This window comes from Anas platyrhynchos, chromosome 2, assembly GCF_047663525.1.
Source record: "Anas platyrhynchos isolate ZD024472 breed Pekin duck chromosome 2, IASCAAS_PekinDuck_T2T, whole genome shotgun sequence".
NCBI lineage: Eukaryota > Metazoa > Chordata > Aves > Anseriformes > Anatidae > Anas > Anas platyrhynchos.
In genome coordinates, this window is record NC_092588.1 from 50,703,986 (window position 1) to 50,728,746 (window position 24,761).

General features: G+C 40.6%; 1 protein-coding gene across 1 annotated transcript; it reads right to left on the minus strand.

Moving 5' to 3' along the window:
• Positions 1–1,437: 1,437 nt before the first annotated feature.
• RAB12 (RAB12, member RAS oncogene family) lies at positions 1,438–23,962 on the minus strand. Its single transcript, XM_027452047.3, has 6 exons — positions 23,615–23,962; positions 12,367–12,427; positions 4,902–5,040; positions 4,272–4,361; positions 3,202–3,306; positions 1,438–2,679 (listed from the first exon to the last, which is right to left on the minus strand). Exons 1-6 carry the CDS (start codon positions 23,859–23,861, stop codon positions 2,566–2,568), a joined length of 756 nt encoding a protein of 251 aa, XP_027307848.1. The 5' UTR covers positions 23,862–23,962; the 3' UTR covers positions 1,438–2,565.
• Between the last annotated feature and the right edge of the window lie 799 nt (positions 23,963–24,761).

Genomic DNA, 24,761 nt, shown 5'->3' on the forward strand with positions numbered 1-24,761 from the left:
TTAGAAGAAAACCATTTCCACAAACACCCAGAAGCACAGAAATGGATTACGCCAAACCATGGCTCCTGAAGAACCATGATCTGCTAGCACAAGCCAGAACAGATTTACAACTGCAGCTAGTTCTCATCTTCCCTTTTTTTCCTCCTTTGATCTCTCAATGGTTGTGCAGGCCATTCTAGCAATCCATCATTAAAGGTCAACAAGGGTTGGGCTGACAGATGAACGTCTGTATGAGCAAACGGACAGCAACAATATTTTTCCCCCCACCCATCCTTCCACACCACATTGCAAATGCTTATTAGGATGTAAATGAACTTTGACTCGTGTAAAAGTTGCCAAGATCAAATTAGGAGACAAAAACCACTTTAGGATTGTATCATAATGGATCTGAAGCAAACAAGTTTCCTGAACTTTTTATGATTTCCAATGAATCACATACACACACTCTTAGATAAATAGGTGTCTCAAATGCAATGATTTTTCATTTTAGATACAAGAGACTGGGATCCCAATTTACCTACATACAAACAGAACATAATTACAAGAAGAAAGTTTATCTAAGTCAGATTTCTTAATTTTTATTAAATCCAAAAACCGCAGGAAAAAAAATCACAAGTTTCTAAGTACATATAAAAACAAATCAGCTAAAATAGAATGGTTGTCAAATTAAAACTCAGTTTCCATAAATTTTCCTTCCCTGCTATTGCCCACAGTATCATCAGAAATCCTACAAGTGCTTTAGAAATTGATTTCATCTTATCAATATGATAGTAAACCGTAAGTTTACTATGTAAAAAAGCAAACTGTTTAGGCACAAGGTGGCAAAAGACATAAGCACAAATATCAACCATGCTTCCTTAATCTTTAAGTATAAATCAAAATGTGCTAAAGACCTGCATGGTATTGTATTCAGAATGTCAGAGCTCACTCAGTAAAATAATAAGGGATCAAAAAATTTATTAATACTTTTTAAAATGCTTTTTACAGTTCTGTGTGTCTTTTTTCCTTCCACAAAACACAGAGAAGCTGCTTCAGGCAGTGGTATAGCTTACTGTTCAGTGCCAGTGTTTTGGCTAGAGTGACAAAGGTGACAAAATGGTTCCAGCACCAGAGAATGAGAAGTAGAGAAGCTGTAGTGTGAAAAAGACTGGTTAATATTTGTGTTGCCAGTGTAATTAATAGCTTTGCAACCGCCTGCTAAGATGGCATGACAAGCAGTCACATGCTACTTGAAGATATCGGCTGGGCGAGGTCATCCCAAGACAGCAAGTATCATGGTGAACAACTAATGCTTGCTGCTCTTTTAACTAGACCTAAAGGAACTGTCAAACAAAGTTAAATAGTACAGAAATTAAAACAAGAGTCGTTCCATATTCTAGATTTTACCTTTTACCCATAACTTGATACTTGCCATTCTAATAACAGGTGCAGTTCCACTGTCATTCATAAATACAAAATTTTATTTGCACTTCATTAGTTTAGAAAGACCACAATGTTTTTCAATACCACAACATTCAGGACACACCAAGTTATTCAAATATGTAACTACTGATTTACCACAGCTAAACTAAACAGTGCATTTTAATAAAAGATATACCAAAGATATAATTCACAAATTCATTATCAGACAAAAACCTAACACAGTATTTGCTTGATGGGAATATTTTCCACCATTAGGAAAGAAAATCATTTCACCTTAGTTTCCCCTCCCCCAACCCTACAGATGTCCAGACAAATACACACATATGTTCCTTAACACAGGAAAATGCATTACCTTAGTATTTTTTTATTTATTTAAAGAATTTGTCTAGGACAGCAGCATTGCTTTTTATACCTTCTTTTAGAGCTTGAATATATTTCCATTCTTTTATTTAAACTTATTGATTCTTGCAATTAAGTTTATGCTTATGCAGAAAATTATATATGCAATTTGAGAGTGCAATCTTAGATCTGCACCAGATGTGATGTCTTAGTACACAAAGAAAGGGTTCAGCATTAAACAAAATAAATAAGGCTGCCAAAAATTAAACTTAGCTTTCAATAAATCCAGTCAGCAGAGGATGCTACAGCCAAAAATGTTTTCACTACATTAAAATGAAACATAATGCTGATTATGGAAGCTTTGTACATAAAGTCCTCTGTTTTAAAAAAATTTGTCTTTAAAATAGTTAGCAAAGCACCATATACTTATCTTCATACCAGAAGAGCTTCTGCCTGCCTGTTTATAATAACAAGAACTATTACAACATTTATGTCAAGAATAGGTATAGATTTAACTTCTCCTCCTCCTCAACTGGAAGTGTGGTAAATCCCAACCAACTGTACAGTATTTATAACACCGGGGCAATGAATGAAACATCATTGTGAGGGAGAGGGGTAATAATTAAATGTTATATAGCTGAATCCTACACAGGATTGCATATTTGCATATTTACAAGTTAGTGTGTAGCTCTGACTCGAATAACAAAGTGCAACAAGAAACTGCCAAATGATTGTAGTGCAGAGTACTATAGACACTTTCTTTACCCTCCCACTCCTATTTTTCACTCTGTACGAAGCAACAAGTCAACAGCAACGGACATGTGGCCTTGGAGGAGGCAGTTCTGGTGGGATTTCTGGCTCTGGTTGCAGGGACAGGATACTGTTGGACAACTCATTTCTTATAACATCCAGTGGCATCTTAAAGAAAAGAAAAAATCACCTGTAAACAATCATCTGTACAGAATTCAGCAGGATGAGATAGTTTAAAGAGCGTAGCCAGCCAAAGCCTTCATTTAAGGATTTTTGGTTCTTATTAATTAGTGAACTACATTAGAGCAAATTGTGTTAACAATTCCTTTCAGAAAGAAGTTGCAGGACCTTGTCAAAATAAAGTCACTTTCATAAAAAAAAAATGACAAATTACAACAGAACTGCCTGCACACGAAAGCAGGCAAATGTACAGTCAGACACTGATATAAGTGAAGTTATAGGAAGTAGGAAGTGCAGCAAATAGCAGCAAATGTTAATAAATACTGATGTTGAATTTGGTTAAGTGAAACACACAGCAGAGTCTGCAAACTACATCATGCCCACTACACATTAGCCTCGCCTGACAGTGTGCACTTACCCTGTGTCCTCCCAACAAATACAATCAGTGATTCAGTATTTAAACTCTGACCCATTTATGTGGTCACAGAGACTACCACTTCAGTATTTTACCTTTTTCAGAATGTCATCAACAAGTTTTAGAAATATTTCATCCACATTAAAATTATCCTTGGCACTTGCTTCACAGAACCGCATCCCAGTTATTTGCTGTGCAAACTGATGGAAGAGAAAATAAGGTAACTACACAAACAGCAACTATACATTCCTTATAAAGCCTTTAAAAAGTTTTCTTGAAATCTGACTGGACTTGAATTCAATTAATAATCCTGAATCTCTAAGGTATAGCAAATATTGCCAGATATAGCCAATTTTCACTTAGAATTGGTTTAAGGAAAAGTGTGTTACATTTTTCCAGACTTAAATCTGAGAAATTCATGTCTTCAGCTGACATGGATTACCGCAGATTGCCAAAGAGTAATAGCTTCTGAGAAGTTTCATTCTCAACCTTATTATTAAATGCACAAAAGGGGAGTACAGATGTACTCAATCAGCCTTGACTCCCTAACAAAATTCTTAACTTTCCAATGTACAATGGGTAGCTGAAGGAAAATGCATATGTCCATAAAATAGTGCCTTGATCAAGGTGGTGCTGTAAGTATCATGGTGTAACATACTCTCTTTTCAGTTTTCTTACCACTTTTTAGAGTTGGAAGAGAACAAAAAAAACATGGAAGCAAAGATGAGCTAAGTAATCGAGTAGGACTCTTGCCTATCCTAAAATAGTACTGAAAAGCAAATCCCTGGAAGAAGACAAAGATGTTCTGAATGGGCATATTGCTACTTAAAGCATACATCTTTACTACATCCTTTATCAGAGTCTATTTGCCAAAGACAGGTATCCCCTACACTACTGTGTACTGGCCCAACAATCAGATTTGTAGGATTTTTATTTTTTTTCCCTAAACAGCAAAGCCATACTGCTTCAATAAGAAAGAAGGTAATTGCACGTTGTATATAAAGTAGTAAATGCCATATGGCTTTTGACAAAACATCACCACTCTCACTCAGTATGTTCCTTAGACCCAACAGTCTGAGCAAGAACAGCCACGGACTCTCAGCAGGAATATCACAGCAGTTTTGGTTCTAGCTGTAACTCAGAATTTGTTTATACTTGTTCTTACCTTTTCTCCCTGCTGTCGAGAAATCTCTCGATCAACTTCACAGTCCAGTTTATTTCCAACTAATAGAAGCTCCGCATCTTCTGACGCATACTGCAAGTAAAACATTTTAGTTAACTAGACCTATAAATGTAAGACTTTGTAATGCCAATGCAATATTAACAACAAAAAGAGCAATTCCTTTACTAAATAAGGACACATTCTACACAGTCTGTTATGTCAAAGTACTTCCCAAACATTACTTCAAGAATTTTCATCTTCAACTTTTAAATACCAATTTTAAAACATTACTTGAGAAATGGTGTTCCAGTTTGTCTATGAGTGAACGTGGTGACTTATTTCACAGACCAAAATAAAACATTTATTCATTCCCCAGTGCATAGGCAAATGCATAACGTTTCAGATCTCCAATGGCAATTCTAACTAGGACAATTCCAGTCCAAGGATGCAGGGACTGACAATCATTTTACAACAAAACACGTAATTATTAAATTCCTCCTAAAAGAATCTAGCATAAATTAGCAGTCGTTAGTTTAATAATCCTACACATACACTGTTAAAAGTTTTACAGAGTTCCTTTGAGAAAAGGCTTCTCAAAACAAACAAAAAAAGAAAAAAACACGTAGAGCCTACCTTATCAATCATTTTCATCCATTTTGGTAAATCATCAAATGTTTCCTTCTTGGTGATATCATACACCAAAATAATTCCCTTGGCACTTCTGTAATAAGCTGAGGTAATGCTGTTGAATCTCTCCTGACCTGCTGTGTCCCTAAGAAGCAGCAGCAAACATTGGCACAAACATTTCACTGATTTGCAAAGTACACAATAACTTTGTTTCTATTTTAATAAAAACACCCCTCCCACTCATTACACACTATATTGAAGATCTCCTTCTATATGTGTGAATTTCAGGCAAAAAAATGGAGCAGTACTTTCAATCACAAAAAGTTTTCACATCATAACTACTTATTCCATACTAACTTCACCAAGAAAGGCCACCAAACAGTTCTACATGCGTCTGAAAATGAAGCTGTCCAATGAAATGAAGCTGGTTTTGTGGGCTTTGTTGTTGTTGTTATTTTATAATAACCCTGAAAAAATGAAAAAAGAAATGGAAACATGCTTATCAAACTAACACAGCTGGACATCCAACTATAAAATAAGCAAGGCATCGATCATTATGGTTTGAGCTTTCACAGTCTTGTTGGATCAACCACAGCAATTCAGCCGTGGTTCTAAGACTAATGCAGAGGCTACCGGCAGAAGTGAATGAAAGAAGCAAGCAGCCACACGGCGTGGCTTCTGAAAGCGGATTACTGGCTTTCACACTTCGACCTACTCATCTGAGGTGTCAGAACAGCATTTCCAGTCCTCATTTTCATCATTATAGGCATTTCTACCAGGTTGCACTTTACACAGGAGACAATTTTCCAGCAACGACAGCGCTTTGCCTGTACTACCTATAGTTTATATCCCAAAGTAGGTGATACAAGGATATTTTTTTACTGAACACCATTATGGAAGATTTTTGGCAGATATATTAAAAGAAAAAAAAAGCTGGTGTATACTGTAAGCCTTAAAATGTGACTGTAGCACTGTATTACTTACTTTCCACTCATGCTAGCAAAGTGATCGAGTATTTGCTGCTTGAGTTCAGCCCCCAGAATTAATGGGTAATTTTGAAATTTTACTGTAAGAGTAAGTTAAAAGATGGCCAAAATTCAGAGCAGATGGGAGAAAACATGCATCTGCAGGGACTCAAAATCTCAGAGGAAACTCTCTTCAACAGCCACATTTTAGACAAAAGGAGGATGAATTTGGGAATGAGATTAACAATGGAGAGCTGAAAACACTTGTTACAAAAAAAAAAAAAAAAAAAGGTTATGTTCACAAAATACCACATTGATTGTCCTGAAGAACTCTTCTAAGGTTTATGCACAACAAGTGGTAGAATAAACTACCACAAACCTATCTTGCTCTTCACAAAACCTTTAAGGATCTTAGATAAGCAGCTTTAAAAATGAAGCACTTGACTTTCTCCTGAAATTGCCACAAGTGTACTTGATAGCAACACAACTTTGCTAGCCATTTCACAAAGTAAACACTGTCTACTAGAAAGAGATTTGAAACGTCTGCCTCACAGCCTGTGGAAAAATATTGACTAATACTTCACTGCAAGTCAACATCACCGTGATGTGGAGCTTGGGGTAGGGAGGCCGAAGAGAACAAATTCCTATTGCATCCAGTTTTGTTTTATTTTTAGTCATATACCATTCTCCACTCAAAATTAAGAATTACATTCAAACAAACCTTTGGGACCCTACAGAAGGTGAAAATGGGTAGCCTGTTTCAAAAAGGCCAAGCTTCTAGCATGTCAGAGCAGTTTTAGATGGTTAATTGGTTGCTTTCTTATTGCTAACAAAGCATTTTCATTAAAGCAATACAAGTTCTGGCAGCTGAGGTCACACCGATAAATATTACTCAAAACAAGTAATTCGATTTTTCTCTTCCCTTCTTTGCTATGGTGAGAGTTGTTCTTGACAGGCCCTTTGGAGGTTCCTTCTGTGAAGGATTTGAGAAATCTATTACGAACCGTTGATTTTCCACACATGGATAACATTGCTCCAGTGTTTTATGCACAGTCTTGTCAGAATTAGGATCTCGTGGAGCAGCTGCTGCTCACCCAGCCTACTGACCAAGTGTGGTAGGGATGGTATCCATCCAGCTCCATTGCTCTGCGCAGCCGTAACCAGCTGGCAGGTGCCAGGGCATTCCCCGTGGGGAAGAAGGGATGCATCAAGCCTGGTTGCGGCCAGACTAATGAAAAAAGTTGCCTCTTTTGCTGGCCAGTCTTCTCCTCTTCCATGTGCCCTTTTCAGAGCAAAGAAATAGAGGAGCTGTTTCAGAGTGGCCTGGCTGGGCCTGCAGGCCCACGTCGAGGACTTGTAGCAATTCCATCAGAGAGGGGCTGCTTCTGAAGTATCAAGGCATTCATACATTAGAAAAACATGGGGGGAAAATAAATATACTAATGCTCAGCTACCCTGTCTGAAGAGACTAATCAACATGTTAGATAAGCTGAGGTGTAAGCGATGAAGTCACCTACACAACGCCACTCCACCTGTCTCCAGCCCCACGTTCCCCCAGCCTGCTGAGTGCTTTATCTCCAAGTCTATCTGGTGTTATCAGCCTCTCCTCCCCCTGCAACCTCAGGTGCTTCAAATGTTTATAGCATTCCCCGGCAGCTGTTCCTCTCTGTCGCCATACCCTCAAGCAGGCCCTACACTCCTCGAAATATCCCACACCTTGCAGTCTGGCTTGCTGGCTAAACAAGAGGCTGTGGCTGGTTCAAAAACCCACAGACAGCCTGGCGGCCCACTGCATGTGTTAAATGGCCAGATGGCCACTAATTGTCACCTGCCAGTCATACTGAGCATAGCTGACTTTCCTTGCCTTGCTCTAACAGTTGTAGACGTCCACACACTTCACGTAACCAACGCGTTGACCGCTGCATCAAATTTAAGTGAAGGCCCCCCAGCAGGTTTCTCACTATAATCGTGATCTTACAACCCTTGTTTCCTTCAAAAACTGGAAGAAAATAAGCCGAATTTGCAGTCTCTAACATTACCGTAACACTGTATTAGAGAAAATTGGAAAATTATCTCTGGAATAAGCAGTAATCAACAGTGGGCTGCTAATTTCAAATGCAACCCCAAGCTGGCTGAGTAAGCTGCAGAGGGAGCATCAAGTTGATCTTACACGTGGAAGCTTTTGTCTTCTACCAGATGCCATGGTCTTTTTCTTTTTACAGGAAAAATATGCAGTAAATTCTTCCAGCACTAAGTAAAAAAATAAGTCCAAAAGCAGAGCTGATGTTAAAAGCATATCTACCTTAAATGCCTTCCCTTCATGTGCTGTGCTGGAAAAATTAAGTTTGTTATACTGTTCTCATCAATATACTGCACTCCCACAGCCAGAGCATTTTAGTAAGGATAGCTACTACAGAACCAATAGAAAGCTGCAAGGAAAGACAAGAATTGTGTAACTGCACTGACAGTATGCAACTTCACGAATTTCGTGAATGACACTAGGCGCTGCTGGTTCCTTTCTTCTCTGTAAGGATCAACAGAAAAGAATCACTCAGTCCAACGTCATTAAACACAAGTCCAAACAATAAGTTACTACAACTTGATCAATGATTTGGCATCACTGAGAAATTACACCAGCTGAGTCTTTTTTTTTTCTTTTTTTTTTTTTTCTAATACTAAACCCAGTTTTCTTTTATTGATTTTTCAAGGACTTGTTAATGGAAAAAACACTGATATTTCCAAATCGTACTCACAAACACACAACGTGTGACTCCTAGACCAACTACAAACTGTAATTAAAAAAAAAAAAATCCTCACTTGTTTTCCTGCTTCAGTAACAGAAACTAGACATCACTCCAAAAATGCAAACAAATGTTACACCAAACAAAAGCAAATTAAAAAAAAAACAAACACACGCAGCCCATTTTCAAGTGTTGACTTGCTGCATTCTAATTATTTCAGACCGCACAGAACACAATACAAATACAGCTGATCTTCATTAAGATACTTGTGGATAATTTTTGTTTTACATAAATGTTCTCTATCTAGAATAGTTGCTTGAAAGACAGACTCAAAACTGTCCTTGGCTCGGAAGTTAGATTCATCTTTTAACAAGTGGTGGTGTGAAGTAGCGATAGAGGGGGATGTATTTTTAAACAGAAGTTAAAAAATAACACTTTCTCATGCTTTGTGCATTTATGGAACTTGAAGGCAACATTTTAAGAATGTTTTATGCCCTTTTAGAGGTTAATTCTACCTGTCATGCTGAGCTTTTCCTTCCCATAAATTAATATATATATAGATTTACAATCTTTTATTGTATGGAATAATTTATTTCAGAGGTACTAAACAGCAGGAACTGCATTCTGTTACGTTTCAGAACAGATGATCTTTTCCTCAGAAATTTTCCAGGAGGATAATTGCCCATTAGGAAGGCCTGAGCTGGCAGAATCAGAACTCTTTATGAGAACGCAGCAGCCCAAACTACCTTCAGAAGCAGATCGAAGAGTTTTCTTGCCAAATCAGTAAATTTGTAGAGCTACCAGAGAGCTCCCCTGGCAGACTGGCAGGACGCAGCACAGCGGCACGGCACCGCCGCTTCCAGCAGCCAGGTGCCTTCAGACAGGTAGCCAGGGCTGGCTAATTCTTGCTTTAGGCAAGTGCCCAGATGGTTCAGAGGACAGGGTACGCTCTGATCACCTGCTGTCCTCCTGAGCAGCCCCTGGCACACCATACTTTGAAGTGTCAAGGTGTGCTTCCTATATTTCCTCCAGTTTTCAAGCTCTGAAAAAGCTCAGCTGCTCAGAGTCGCTTCCCAACTCATCTGATGGCTCCAGTTACTTTACCCACGGCCTGACTGCACCACACGCTGCTTCTCAGGGAACACGAACTCCTTTCGGCCCAGAACTGCAGCACAGAAGCAGAACTATTGCACCTGCTGCTCCTGGCAGCCCAAGGGGCGCTGCTGCCCTTCAGGTGGAACAGAGAAGGTGGATGCTACGTAACATCTTCAGTTCTGCTCTCCTATTTTATATCCTAATGAGTAGCAGGTTGTTTTCTGACTGAAAGGCAGAAATAGGGGAAGAGGTACTGTAGTTAGGAGTGATTGGATAGGAACAAATAAGCTAGAGGCAAGAGCAGAAGCCTCCGTGATCCTCAAGGGCGCAGTCTCCACTTGGAAAGGAACATGGGAGACCAATCTGTATGCTGCTGTACTAACAGCAAGCAGGTGAAAGCTGCTTTCAGATGGGTGTCTTGCACACCTAGTTGACTGATACATTCACAGTTCTCTGCTGTTTTTTCCATAACTTTAAGTGGCAGAGGTTTGTTGAGAGCACTGCTGGCAGGGCAGTCAGTGAAGAGACAGGTCAAGTGACCACTGAAAAATGCGGTACTGAAATACCAAAATTAAACCAAAAATAAAACAAACAAAAATCCCAACCTGTTCCTATTTGATTTTTGAAGTAGAATTATCACAACTAAAAAAAAAATAAACAAACTGGATGCTTCAAAATGCAATCTTAGTCATTTTTAGAAAACAGATGTGCAAAAAATTTACAAATCATTTGTTTACTGGAAAACACATGTTTCTGTAGCAGTTACTGTGATCTTTGTATGTAAAGACTGCCAGGAAATACAAGGCAACCTCGCCTTTGTGTAGGTATGAAAGGAGACTGCATTAACCATGCGTGACTCAAGTCTGTGTTTCTAAATTTCAAATGTTTGACTTTGTAAATTGTTTTCTTGTTTTCATCTAACAACTGAAAGTATAAAAAGAGTTAATAAATAGGCCCAGCAACATACACAACATACTTCGGGACAAATTAGCAAATGGAAGGGTTATCTAATTGCTTTTCAAAAAATTTACAAGTATGCCATGACAGTTTTAAGGGTTAGCTGTAAGAAGAGCATTTTAACAGCAACTGTTGGAGAGAAAGTGGCACATGGGAGCAGGAAGTTGTACACATGGATATTAAAGTGCTTTAAAATATTTTCTCTTTACAACATGTTTTGTTCACCATTTTAGCAGGGCTTTGCACAGGAATACTGGTCACATTTTAGCAAGCTATCAATTTTTAGTTTTAACTTTCCTGTATCCTACTAGCACATTCTCAATATGTGGAAAATAATGGTTTAAACATCTCTTTTCCAACAAAACTTCTTTTCTATAAAGTATTTATTCAACATGAAGGAATCAATTGACCAAGTTTGCACATTTCACAGCAGAATTTCACATTAGGCACACGGTAGCATCTCCATATGAAAATTCTTTGTTACCTCTGTCAGCTTCAGCAGACCCTGGCTAACAATTGCTGGCTCAACTGCCAGCCTTGTGGTCACAGGTTTCCAAACAGGGACAGGTGATGGATGGAGACATGCCAGTAACATTCAAGTGTTAGGTGACTGATGACACCAAAGATGATGCAGCAGTTAACTCAGAGGGAAGCAAGACAGACACATGGTGTGACAAACAGAGTTGATGGTGACCTGCCAAGAGGAGTTAGTAAGCTCAGTTCACTGCATCCATGTAGTTAAGAGTGAGAAACCACCAGAATATCCCCAAAGTGCATTGAAGAATTATTTAGTGCTTTTTCCCCCTCTATAGATTGTTAGCAGCTTTAACAGCTTAACTACAATGCCAATTATGCATCAAGCACTATTAATAAACAAAGCTAAGCCTCTACATAGTAGCATATAAGATTAATGTATATTAACATAGCTGGTTTATTCTCTCATAACAATGCTTATGTATTGCACTACTCTGCGAAACAAAGGAGCTCTTAAGCTCAAAAATTCCTAAGCAATGTAAATTGTTTTAATCTTTGGCATGGGGAATTGTTATGAGGAAACATGTAGCCTACTCCAGAAAAGAAAAGCTGAGCTCAGACATTGAGCTTTCTGCAGTAGGACATCAGTTCTAGTTAACGGGTACAGTCTTAGTTGAATGGAATCATTTTACTTCCCAGTGCTGTTCATAGTGGGTGTAATTTACTTAGCCTTGAATGCCCTTCGCTTTCAGTTATTTAATATAGCATCAAAGAAACAGCACTGCCGACACCAAGTTTTATAAAAATAGTTTAGGAAATATTTTACAGTTGCTTTATAATTGCTTTTATAACAAACATCAGTTTTGAATGGTCCAGAATTAAAACCAAAAAAACACCTTTCTCTAGCATCTATTTAACATGGTCCCTTTTGTTTGTAGAACTCCTATTTCTTGTGCAGACAATTTCACACTTTTAGAAAAAAGGGCTCGAGACCTCTGTGATGCATGAGCATTTCAGTAGTTACACTCATGTCCTATTTCTAATTTTATCTTTCTCCTCCTTTATCCTCACAAAAATCTAAGAGCTATTTGGTTTTGCTTAAGTCTTATGGGAACAGAGGAGAGGAGCAAAAGGGCAAGAGCTAAACCAGCTTATACCAGTTAATAGTATTAGACAAGCATATTGATTCATGCTATAACATAAAAATTAATACATACTGCTGGTTGCACATTTACTTACCAGATTTGTAATCTAATTTTCTTTCCTCTTAGCTCTACTGTTTTGATTTTAAAATCAACACCTATAAATAAAATACAGCAAACAGAAAAGTAGGAATAAGAAGCAAAAGTAACGAGGGTGTAATTATTATTATTATTAATTATTTTTGGACTTTTTTTTTTTTTAATATCAAATTTAAACAGTCTGAGCAAGCAGCAGGGTTTGCAACACTATGGGGCACCTCAGGAACATCACGGGGATTTGACAACCGCTGTACAGTCTGTGAGCCACCCAATTTGGCAGCACCACAACATAAACCTTCCACTTTGTGCAGCACTCCCAGCAGCAGGTAAACCCAACGTAAGAGTAAAGCAACGGGTTGTTCCTCCCTTATCCACCCTGCCTGCCAAGGACAAGCCTGCTCTGCCTTCAGCTGGCACAGACGCCTTGGAGCATGAAGCGAACCCCATCCCTCCGCACCAGTTTTGCTGTCTGTGACGTGGAACAACACACATCCCTCCCCAAGCTGGATGCTTAACATCTGTGAAGTGCTACAGCGCAAGCGCTGGAACTGTGGTTGGTTTATGCAGTTTGTTAGCACCGGCATTCTTAATTCCTGCAAATATTTATAAACAAACTGCTTAGATTTAGAGCGACTTTTAGAATTCCTTCTATACCTGAGTGGTACTTTCTTCCATCATCTCAAAACTCCAGGCACATTTTGAATGCATGCTAAATATCAGAGATACAATCATGAAGACCTTGTTATACAGAAAGATTTTAAGTGCAAGAAATGCTGGCAATCGACACATAAGACACACTATGGTCAAACAATACCTAGACACAAAAGAATACCACTTTTCCCACAAAAATATTTCAGGGTACAGACGTCCCAGATTATCACTGTATTTGTAAACTGTTTGCCTGATCATCTTAGTATACATTTGTATAGATTTTCACCTCAGTTCTTCCTGAGGAACACCATCCCTTCTAACAGAGCTAAATCAGAAAGGAGGGAAATAAAAAGACAAGAGGACATGATTCAGACTGGTACACTTAAACTCACACAGAAGTGCAGAAGCATACTGTGTTGGAAACACTTTTCTCTTTCACATACAAGAGTATACCAAGCATAAGGATGACAACGAATAGGAAGAAAAGATTTTTATTTCCTCCAACAAAAAAAATACAATTCTTCCTAGTGCCTGTCCCTGGTAAAAGTTAAGTGTCCCTACTGATATTGCTAGAATCAAGACCAGACTGTAATTTCTATAGAAGGAATTGAATTTGGCCCTCATTTAAGCTTTACGAAAGTCACAAAAAACTTAGTTACAAAGAAAAAAAAAAAAAAAACCACGAACATTTTACATCCTGAAAACAACCAGTTAGACATTGTTGCCTTGGTGTTTATTTCAAAGTGCTTTTACAGTTGTGTCTGTAAAGCTGTTGGCATGAGATAAGTCAATCAGATAATAATTTCACAGCAATTAACTTGTTTTGAAAAATGAGTTACATTTTATGAATGGAAACAAAAAGATAGCTTTGACTCTACTTTTCATTTGTAAAACAGGCTGTCACTATTTAGCTAGACTAAATATGTGAAAAAAATCACTGATCTTCATTCCCCTAAACAGAAATCCCTCCAAACAGCTTGCAGTTGTGCACTACACAGTGATAAACGTGTTGGTTATCACCACGACAGTTATTCTACTCCATGTCCTTAAAATTGCCTAGCACAGTTATTCACCAGTTCTTACACTTGCTCAGGACATGTGATATTTATGCTCCACTTCCCAAAATGTACCCCATTCATACTCCTGTGGGGCTCTTGGGGAATACAGGAACCAAAGTAATAAACTGGTTTGTCTACAATTTTAACACCAATTTGCAAGCATTCGCATGCAAACTGAGAAAAAAAGTATCACAATAATTAAAGTTTCAGAACATTCATAAATCCTAACTTTAAGAAATATTTGCCGGCACTTTTGAAAAAGCACCATCTCTGTTAGTATAAACACTGTGTTAGTGTAAACGTTAACTATTTCTACTACTAAATGCCTTTTCTCTACATAATTTCATTTAAACTATATAACACCGTTGTCTGAATGGCCACAACTTTGTCTACAACAAGACGGCTGATTTACTTGCAGAGGAGGTAATCAGCATTAACTGAACTTGCTTCAGACCTCTCCCTTCCTCCAGGAAGCTGGAATACAGCCGCCCCAACATCTCACCTCGAATTCCACTGCCACTATCTCATACAGCATGCCATGAGATCTGCCGCTCATCTGAGACCTCCGGTTAAAATAAAACACAAATTAAAAAAATAAAATATAAAATAATATAAATAATAATAAATAAAATAAAAATAAATAAATAATAAATAAATAAAAATAAACAAATATAGAAAATAAATCAAGCAGAGAAGAGCCTACGGCTGAAAAAGACTGTTTCAGAAGAACACTCTTGAGATACTATTTATTATTTCAAAGGCAGGTCCTCCTATCAGTCATTTTAAGAGTCAAATCATGAGAAAATTCTTTGCTATTAAAGCTTGCAACAGACAAAACAAACTAGCAGGTTTTACAGAAGAACAAACTTCTCTGAAGCTGAATCATTTAACACTTACATCAGACAGCTTGCCAGCGCTACGCAAAAGTTGCTCAACTGATTTTTATAATTAGTAATGCTCAGCAAGCATCAACACAATGCCAAAGCTTCCCGTCTGCCAACACCGAAGGAAAAGTCTGGCAGCTTTCCTCTTGCAAATGAAGAAATAAATTCCTAAGCCTGTCAGTCTTCGGTACGGTGTTTCACCATACACCTGCCAAAGGTACCGCTTTGAGTTTACAAGCAAACTCGTAATTTAATTAAAATAATACACTCACTTGTCTTCCACTTGGACTTCAAACATCGTGAGAAAAAGCTCAATGGATCAAATAAGTTAGCTTGACTAAAGTCCATGAATATAACTAAACGTAAGGCTTTGCTATCCACATAACTTCTCCAATTACTAAAAACCGGAGGAAAAACTGTTAACAGTCCCAGGAAGTCAATCAGGAAACCCACGCTTTTTTTTTATTGCTTTATTTTTAAAGAAGTGCTTTTTTACCCTCCTGTATTGATGGCAAGGATATTTGATAAATTCTTTAAAATCCCTGCTTCAAAGAGTGCCTAATGTACAGTTGTCCCCAGTTACATACAGCTCAGGAAAGCCCAGGGATCAATGATCACTGCTGTCAACAGCACCAAATCTGAAAAAAAAAAAAGCATTTTACAAGGGCACAGGATTTTAAAGGGCTCTCTTTACCTTACTCTGTAGCTTATTAGTGGTATTTTGAACATTTCATACAGAGCACAGTGCTTTTGTGATGAAAGCACGTGAACTTTGGATTAAAAGCATGCTTCATACAAATACGAGCACCTACTAAAACACGCACTCAGCTGAAGCAATGCTTTTTCCAGGAAAAGTAAAGGGCTACTAGACCACAAGGCAAAGAGAGGGGGGTTATTTGCTTATTAATTTATTGAGTCTATCAAACACACAGCTAGGCAAACTGTCTGCACTCCCTTCCAAAATAAACAGCCCGAAAAGAAAGAACAGGCACTCAAAATAGAAGCGCCCTAATGAAGCTCTAGATAGGGCAAGTTGGTGACAATGACGAATCTTGTCACTGCCCCAAACTTGAGACTGTTCCAGACTGAAAAAAATCCAATAAAAATTTAGCCCGGAACAGATTTTAACATTTCTTGCCCCAAACAGGAATGAAAAGTTCCCTACCAAAGCATAAACTGAAGCACACACAACTGTGTCTAGGTTCTCCCTTTAAAGCTAAAGCTTTCTGTCCAGAAATAAAACAGGTAGTGAAGAAGCTCCTCACTATGCATTCTGCATTTAAGTTTTAAATAATTTAATTTTTTCTGGGCCTAAGTGCAGAAAAAGGAAGTGGAAATGTTTTGCTTAATGCACACAGTGACCTTCAGAGGCCAAGATTTCCTGATCACAAAGTTCAAGCAGGAGCTGGGAGAACGGATGGAAATGGAGCACACAGCCCCCCTCCAGCTAAAATCAATTCCAACAGAGGACATTTTCAGAGGCCCATCAGCTATACGCATCAGAGCCAGTGACAAATAATCAGACCAGATTTGAAGAAATCCAATCTGTTTCAAAAGTCAGAGTTTGTGTCCTGAACCACCCGAAGCAAGAGAACTCAAAGACTGGGTCGGTTTGTTTGCTTTGGGCATCCGACAGCATTGCACAGAGACGTTTTCCTGCTTCCCTACAACCCGTGGCTGAGGTCATGGGGCTTCCCGAGGTCAGAACTATCCCTGTCACCAGCCTGCACGGTGTCTGCTACAATCCAGCCCTGCTCTGTGACTAAGGACTAATCACAACGCAGCTCTCATACCTACAGCCTCCGGGAACTGCTGAAGCCAAAGAAAAGACGCTCGGTGGCTTCAGTGCTCATTTCTGGGGGAGGAGGAGGGACAAGAACAAGGCACACGGGAGCGGAGAAGGTTGCTAAAATTGTTTTGGAAAAAAATAAACCATCATATTTAATTTCAATTGAAGCTGGAAGACAGGCAGGGAAATGTTGAGAACCACCACAGTGGAAGTACCTCTTTCAAGCCACACATTATAGAAGCAAAGATCACAAAGAGATGAGGGAGCATGAAGCGTTAGTCACCTGTGAGCCAGTCTGGGGATTGCTTTAGAGGCAGGTGACGTACACCATCCATCCGAAAAGCTCTGCAGGGTAACTCTAGAGCCATTAACACGCGGAAACCTGAGACTGCTCGCCTAAAATAAAAGCCGACACGGACCTCGGCTGGCAACCGCGCTACAGACCGAAACGAATCAGACACAACAACACACGAAAAAGTAATATACGTGCAGTGACTACATGTTAAAGTACAATTATGATGGGTTTTTAGTAATGTGACAGGGATTTTTGAATGCCTAATATACTGTTTATGGGCATCTCAGGTGCTCGGTACGTCCAAACTCAATGAAAACGGAGGAAGTCATTTCTTTATAATTTTACTGTCTGTGAAAATGTAAAGTCCTTCAGAAAGTGTAAACTTTTTACACTTTTTACAGTGCTAACTTCAAAGCACGGACCCAAATTTTGATAAACAGAACGAAGTAAAGGGGAAAATGGAACAAATAAGATTTTTTGGGCCTTCCTGAAGACAAAATATTACAAAGCTCCTGATTACAGAACGGAAAAACATCGTGAGCTACTGGTCTACAGCTACCCGACCTTGAAAGGACAATCAAATGCGAAAGAAAAATTAATAACCAGGACTCCAGATTTTTAAAAAGGCTGCATCTATTCCATCATGGGACTGGATTTTGGTGTGGGTACCGAGTTTTCCATTCCTTAGATGCCAGGAGAAATAAATTGCAAAAGTGTTTGCTATAGGCTGTGAAACAGTTGCAGTCCTAATAAGCGGGAACATCCATCCTCTCCCTCATTTAAGGACAGCCCAGGGAAGAAGCGTCTCAGACATGTCAGGGTTTCTGTGATGAAAGGCACCCTACAGAGAGAGCCTCTTCCATTTCATGGGTCGGCTGAAAACACAAGCACGCTGTGAAGTGCGCGTGCTATTTCACCAGGGGAACATGTGAGTTCACAACTTCCAGAAAGAAATACGCGAGTCCATAACAGAATCACATGCCCACCCCCTTTTTTTTTTTTTTTCCTTTTGCTCCTGACACTCTCAGCTGTTCACAGCCCAGACTGAGTTTGACAGCTGCATTCCACTCTCCTTCCAAACCACGCTCCACAGGCGACACCGCTCAAGTGGGCTCTTCGTTTTTTCTCTTCTTTTACTTGCATATTCTCGTAAAAGCACCGACACAGGACTACAGGACATGTGGAGAGCTCTGCGGTGTCGATATAACCTGGTAGCTGAACATTTCTATCAGTTTAGAGCAGCAACTGGTTTACAAATGACCAAATCAACTGCAAATTTACTCCTTGGTAATTCAAAAAACAAAAATAAAAATAGAAAAAACCTCTCCCCAATACCCTGCTCCTGAACCCTGATAATTTATACCACCTTGCTGCTACGTTTTCCTATTTTAAAATACAGTTCTGAGCCCCTTCTGAGGGCTCAAATGGCTACGCATGGAAAATAATTGCTGACTCCACCAGATGCTGTGAAACACGCTTAGCTGACACGTACGCTCGGCACACAATTACTTGCTAGCTTCTTTCAGTTGTGGTCTCCAGCGTCGATTGCAAGTGGCAGCACTACTCCTGAAAGGTGGAAGGCAGCTTCCAGGGAGCACAGGCTCCTGTTGAGAGATGCATTTCCTAAACCCACGGTTACAGAGCCGAAAACAAACAGCGCGAGTTACTACACGCCCCCCAATTATCTCAAGGTTTTGTGTAAGGTTAAATTGGTTTTTGTATGAGTTTCCAGCCTCCTCGCTCTCTGCTATTTGTAGTTTGTCGAGTATCTGCAGCACAACACTAATGAGATATTTTTTAGTTTTATTTATGCTAACCTACGCTAGCCAAAAAGCCCGTATATAAGGATATACATTAATATCCTGGAAAAAAATGAAGATAAGGGTTAATTCTCACATAAATATTTAAGATCATTGATCAGAACCTTCTTCCTTTTCTTTTGTACAACAGCAAAGATCTATCAGAATGAGTACAGAGCTGATGTGGGGTATAAAGCCATTAAAAGGCTATCTGATTGCTACTTTATCACAACGTGGTAAAGCAGAAGACGTCTATTTCTACCCTTTCTTCCCTCTCTCCACCGCAGTTAAGTTTTCAGTGTCACCTTCTGGGAGGTAAAAATCTTCAAAGAAAAATTAAAATGAGTTACACTTGTCAGAAAGAACTCACAGACACATACAAGTGTAGCAAAAAATGTACACAAAAATGCTACTCTTCTAGTTGATGCAGGAGGTTTTTCTGAGGATCATCTGTAGGTTGTTCTTCATCTCAGCTTACAGGAAATTATTAAACTTGCTTTCCAAACATAGGTTTTTATCATGATTTACTGAAAGGTTATTGCACGTGAGCATAAAATATTGACAAGTAAAAAATTAAGGATCAACTTAAAGGGCAGTTCTGAAAAAATGAACACTTGATATTAAAAAAAGGCCATTCATTTAAGTGAATATAATTAATGTTATACGAAAAACTACATGAAAACTACACATGAATGTTGTTAGTCCACCTTTTAAAGGCTAAAAACCAATGAAGGAGGTTGAATTAACGACAGAAAACCAATAGATATATATATATACACGCACACATTTGTGTACCTATGTACTGATCTATCACACCTATGTATTAAAAAACAGAAGATGCCTTGCTTAAGGTTGCTCTGACAGAAGTTTAAGCTGAAGTTTTCACCATTGCTGTTGCTTATTTGTGGAAGTTAGGCATTTTGCTTGTGTATTTTAAGAAGAAACAATAGGAAAGAGACTGCTTGGATAAAAAAAAGCTATGGAGCTCTGTAAACCTGATGAGCCCCCAATGCACACACCAACAGACTGTTTCACACTAACATTAAAGCAAAGTGGAATAGGGTCAAAGAGCAATTTTTGTAAAGTCCCAGCACATGTGCTTCAAGTGGTACTGTGGTGTCCCATGAATAGCCTGCCAGGGCACCTGAGCTCTTACGTTGTCGAAGGCAAGGCCTCTTTCCTGGGATGCTTTCACAATCGAGAAGAGCTGAAGGGTAAGACTAAGCCTCAGAAACTTTACATACTTGGCCAGCTTGGAAAAGACGAGCAGAGGAGCTCTGCTTGATCTGGAGAAGCAGGAGAGTCAGCCGCCTGAGAAGTGAGTCAGTGCAGGGCCTCCGGTTTGGGTGAGCAGGAACCTCAGGTTCTGAGATTAAAACCAGAATTTTGCCTGGGGCAAAACAGGTTGGAGAGGAAATAATACTGAGCACAGGAGCTCTGTAGATCGGTCGTGGAAGAAAAATAGCATGGAGATTGAGAGTGAGTGAAGACTTAGATACAGATAGGGCAGACAGCCCTGAGGGTTAAAGGGCACAAAGAAGGCCTTTGGAAAATAAAAGGACTCTTTATTATAGTAATCGTAATAACATCACTACAGAGATCCGAATTAGGATGTATTTCTCTGGGGATAAATCATACTTTTGGGAAAATAAGGAAGGGGGGAAAGAAGCAAAGGCAAAGAGTCCTCCTTCACCACCCATCTTCAGACCTCCTCACAACCATGCCAGTATCCGTCCACTGTCTCTGGAAAGATCGCCCTTTTTTATGCCTAATTTGGCAAATTTGGTTTTCTTTGTCAAGAGCCTGAAAAACCTCCAAGTGATAGTCCTGGATCTTTCTCCTTTGAGAAAAAGGCAGGTGCATGGAGGTCAGATAAAGCCTCATAAATGGGGAATGATTTTTACTGTAAAATAAAGTGTGTATATGTGTGTATATATATACATATATATAGTTGACAAAATTAATTTAATGCCAGTATTATCTTTAAATAAGCATTCTTCCACCATGGAAGATACCTTAACTACTTTGGACTTAATGCTAGCATGAACATTTATATTAATTTTACATCACTGTAGATAAGCAGTAACACTTCTAAAGAAAATTTCTCTGCCCAAAGAAATAATAAGTTATAACCTAATAATAAGAACAAATATTCAAGCCTGGCATGTAAAATTGTAAACAGCGGCCTCTATTTCTCATTTGACAACAGTGTGCAAAAGTCAGTAAATATTTGAGCACAGTGAGTATTCGCAGTGCTATGTAAATAGCAGATTAAGTAGACACAATATTCTATGCAACTTAATGCCCAAAATAAATACATCAAAAGAATTTTAGATCAACAGCACATCGTGTGCCGTTATGAATAATGTGCCGAAATCTGCCAAGCTATTTTTGAACACTTTCAAAGAACTTCAGTGTTTTGAGATGAGACAGAAGACACCGATATGTTTTTATTGCAGAATTTTCTTTACCAGTCTGGCAAATTTAGTCCTTGCAAATTAACATTGAAGCACTGAATCTTTTTTAATCGAATCCACGCCTCCCCATTCATGCAGAAACACTCAAATTTTCCAATTACCTGGCATTATTATCCTAAGCAGCACTTAGAGACAAAAGTCAGCCAGTCACTCCTAATAAGCTTTGGACAAGGAAAGTTTTTGGACATCACTGTCAGAGAAGGCCTCTGAGTAGCCTGCAGATTTTCATGCAAGAGGTTAAGGTGTTAAATATTATTCTGCTTGGCCTATACTTCCATGGGTTTAGGAAAAACAAAACAAAGCATAAAAAGTAAGGTAGAGACCACTAATATCATGGTAAGGGAGTTAGTATGTATTTTAGGATTCTGTTTAAAATACATCTTCAATAAGATAGGTAGATACAGCATATTTTAACTTCTTTTATTACATAGTCTTTTCAAATTTAATCTCGAGGTATATTCTGTTTACATAACTTCCCCTGAAATTAGATCAGCCACACTGTTTTCAATAACGTTTCAAAACATATTCTACACTTACACTTCTTGAAAAACACTGCAGTAAGTAGTTACAGAGGAAGATTTTTATGATTTCAACTGCGTATCGAAGTCTGACCTCAGATCATTTCTGAGTGTGGGTTATTTTCCATCCAGCTAACATGTAAACAGCGGAGGTTACTTCTTCTTACTCTACAGTACAAAACAGCGGGGTGTGAGCTTTCAGTCACGGCTGCAAAAAGCTTGTTCATTTAGCAGTTGAAGGATCTGGGGGAATCTCAACAGCTCTCAACTTTAAGTCAGAGGACCTTGCAAGAATGCCATTACTGTCAAGTCTTTCTTACATGTGTTTTGGCACAAGCTGATTTCCCTATGCTGCTTTGTGTTGGCACACTTTGTACATCAAACATTACGTAATCTTCTGTCTAGCGGCATACCACCATTTATTTCCTGTTTTTTTGTAAAATAAGGAAGCTTCTCTGCCTCAATCACTGTCTCGGTTATCTAGCAAATCAGTTTTGCTTTCAAGGCACCAGACTGGAAGTCTGGCCCGGGGTCTAGGGCACGTCCTCTCACTTCTCAAGGAAACTAACACGAGGTAACAGAGAGCAGTCCGGCCCCAAAAGAGCACTGAATGTAGGTCAGCCCAACAGAGAAGCACACGAGTTCAACACAATACATAAACCTGGAGAATTTATAAAGCATACAGTCCACTGTCAGTTCTTCCCTAGCTCACCATACGCTTAACTAAACCAGCCCGTCTACAGAAGCCCCCAGCGTTTCTTCATGACAATGCATCGCTTCAGGATTGCGTCTCTGACGTGCTGTCACTTCTTCCTAACTTCGGAAAAGTTAAGTTACCTGCTTAAATATGTCAACACTAACAGGCTGCTAAGAAGAGGAGCCACGGCTCTATCAGATTTGGATTTTTAAAGGACCTAGGAAAGAATAAGAACAAAAGAACTGACAGAAGGCACATTAAAATGAAAATAAGGGTAACTGTATTATTCTGTCACAGGAAGATCATCTTGAAAAGTAACAATTTAGCTTCTAAAAGGCAATACACTCGCTTTCCATCAGACGCTACACCTTTCCCTACACGTCAAGCTGCAATTAAGCTCCGCACAGGTACTTTACGATGACACAGCCTTAACAACCACCTCGCTGCAACGCTCGGGAGCTCGGTCCCAAGAGCAGGTCTCTAATAACGCCGACTCCCTGGCTTGCTTTCCGCCCTTTACACACTCAGGCATTAGGACAGGAGGTATTACGCTCCCTCAAAGGCCGGCACCAGTGACTAAACCACGCGCAGGACGCCGCTCTGCCACACTAGGAAATCGCCTTCTGGTTTGCTGTAAGGGCAAAACACGCAGTGTGCTCGAGAGGTGCCCTTCCAGAAACAAACCATCAGCTCTTCCTCTTATCTAACATTGTGGGGGGCTTGCTGAGGGAGATACGACACCAACCTGAGGTAACCTGGAACAACATTTGGCGTCCCACCAGCTAGGTGTTGGCACTGCACGACTCCCCCACCCTGAAACACTCCCATTTCCCCACACACAACGCCACAGCCACCTGTTCCACCAACCACCCCTCATTTACCTTCCTTTAAACCCTGCTTTTTGCTAGCACCAGCGACGCAGGACACCCCCCGCCTCCCCCAAACCCGTTAGGACACCGAGGACCCCCAACACCTTTACAACCAAGGGCTCGTAGGGCAAGCAGAAACCCCCCCCGGGGGTGCCCCACCGCCCCCAAACCCACCCCGGGGACAGCGGGGCCGGGCAGCGCAGCCTTACCCACGGTGGACTTGCAGGCCTCGCAGAAGGTGTCGTCGGTGAAGCGCTCCATCAGGCTGGTCTTGCCCACCCCCCGGGAGCCGATGATGATCACCTGCAGCTTGAAGTCGGCGGGGCGCGGCGGCTGCTTCCTGCGCCGAGCCTGCCCCCCGGACAGCGCCGGCGACCCCCCCGCCGAGCCCGCCCCGAGCTCCAGCCCGCCGCCGCCCCCTGCCCTGCGCTGCGGCAGCCCCGAGCCCGGCTCCATCAGCGCCGCATGCGGCGCCGCCACCCCGCCGCCCCCCGCCCCGCCGCCCGGACCCTGCCCTGCCCTGCCCTGCCCTGCCCAGCCCCGGCTCGCCCACAAGCCGCCGCCGCCGCCGCCCGGCCCGAGGGGAGCGGCGCCGGCAACGGGAACGGGAACTGGAACGGGAACGAGAACGGAACAACCCCGTGGCGCCCGGCACGGCCCGGCCATGCAGCGCCCTCTACAGCGCCGGAGCCGCGGCCCCGAGCCGCAGAGGCGGCTCCGCCCCGCAGCGGGGCCCGGCCGGGGGTTGTCGCCCTCGGGCTGTGGTGGGGTCTGGCGCAGCCCCCTCCGTGCTCAGCCGGGCCCCGGAGTGAACCCCAAGTTCTGTAAACACAGACCTCCGACAGCACGCACTAGGTCGTCGGCCTCAAATACTGATTCCAAATAAAGTTAATAAAGAGTTTGTGTTGGGAGAAGTAACGCCATAAGCAGTGTAACACATCATAACAAGTGCTTGCTGCCCGTACCTCTGAGGGAATTTCACCTCTAGCTCTTCAGAGTTAGGTGTTTCAGGAGCTGGGTTTTTCAGAGCTGCCCCCTACAAAGGTACAGGCCTGCATTTGGGGGCTCTGGGGAATTCAGCTTTACCTGGCCTACAGATGGGTGCCGTGCTCCTCTGGACGTCACAGTTAGGAGCATCCAAAGCTCGTGGGTATTTGGGAAGATTCAGTCCCATTTTCTAGCTTTTCACAATTATAAAACTACACAATTCCAGAAGGGGATATCAAAGTGGGATTTACACGTAAGGAACCATTGCTTTACAGGAGTGACTTTCTTAAGAGCTAGTTTTCTCGAAGAAACAAGACAGCTTGACAACGAGGCCACACTGTCAAGAACAAAGAGACCAAGAACAATTTT

What these genes read in the sequence shown, in the direction of transcription:
- RAB12 (XM_027452047.3), bottom strand. Translation starts at nt 23,861, where the DNA reads ATGGAGCCGGGCTCGGGGCTGCCGCAGCGCAGGGCAGGGGGCGGCGGC. An exon ending in GGATGAAAATGATTGATAAG is followed by an intron (nt 4,362 to 4,901) that starts GTAGGCTCTACG and finishes TTTTACTTGCAG; the next exon opens with TATGCGTCAGAAGATGCGGA. An exon ending in TTGATGACATTCTGAAAAAG is followed by an intron (nt 2,680 to 3,201) that starts GTAAAATACTGA and finishes CTTTTCTTTAAG; the next exon opens with ATGCCACTGGATGTTATAAG.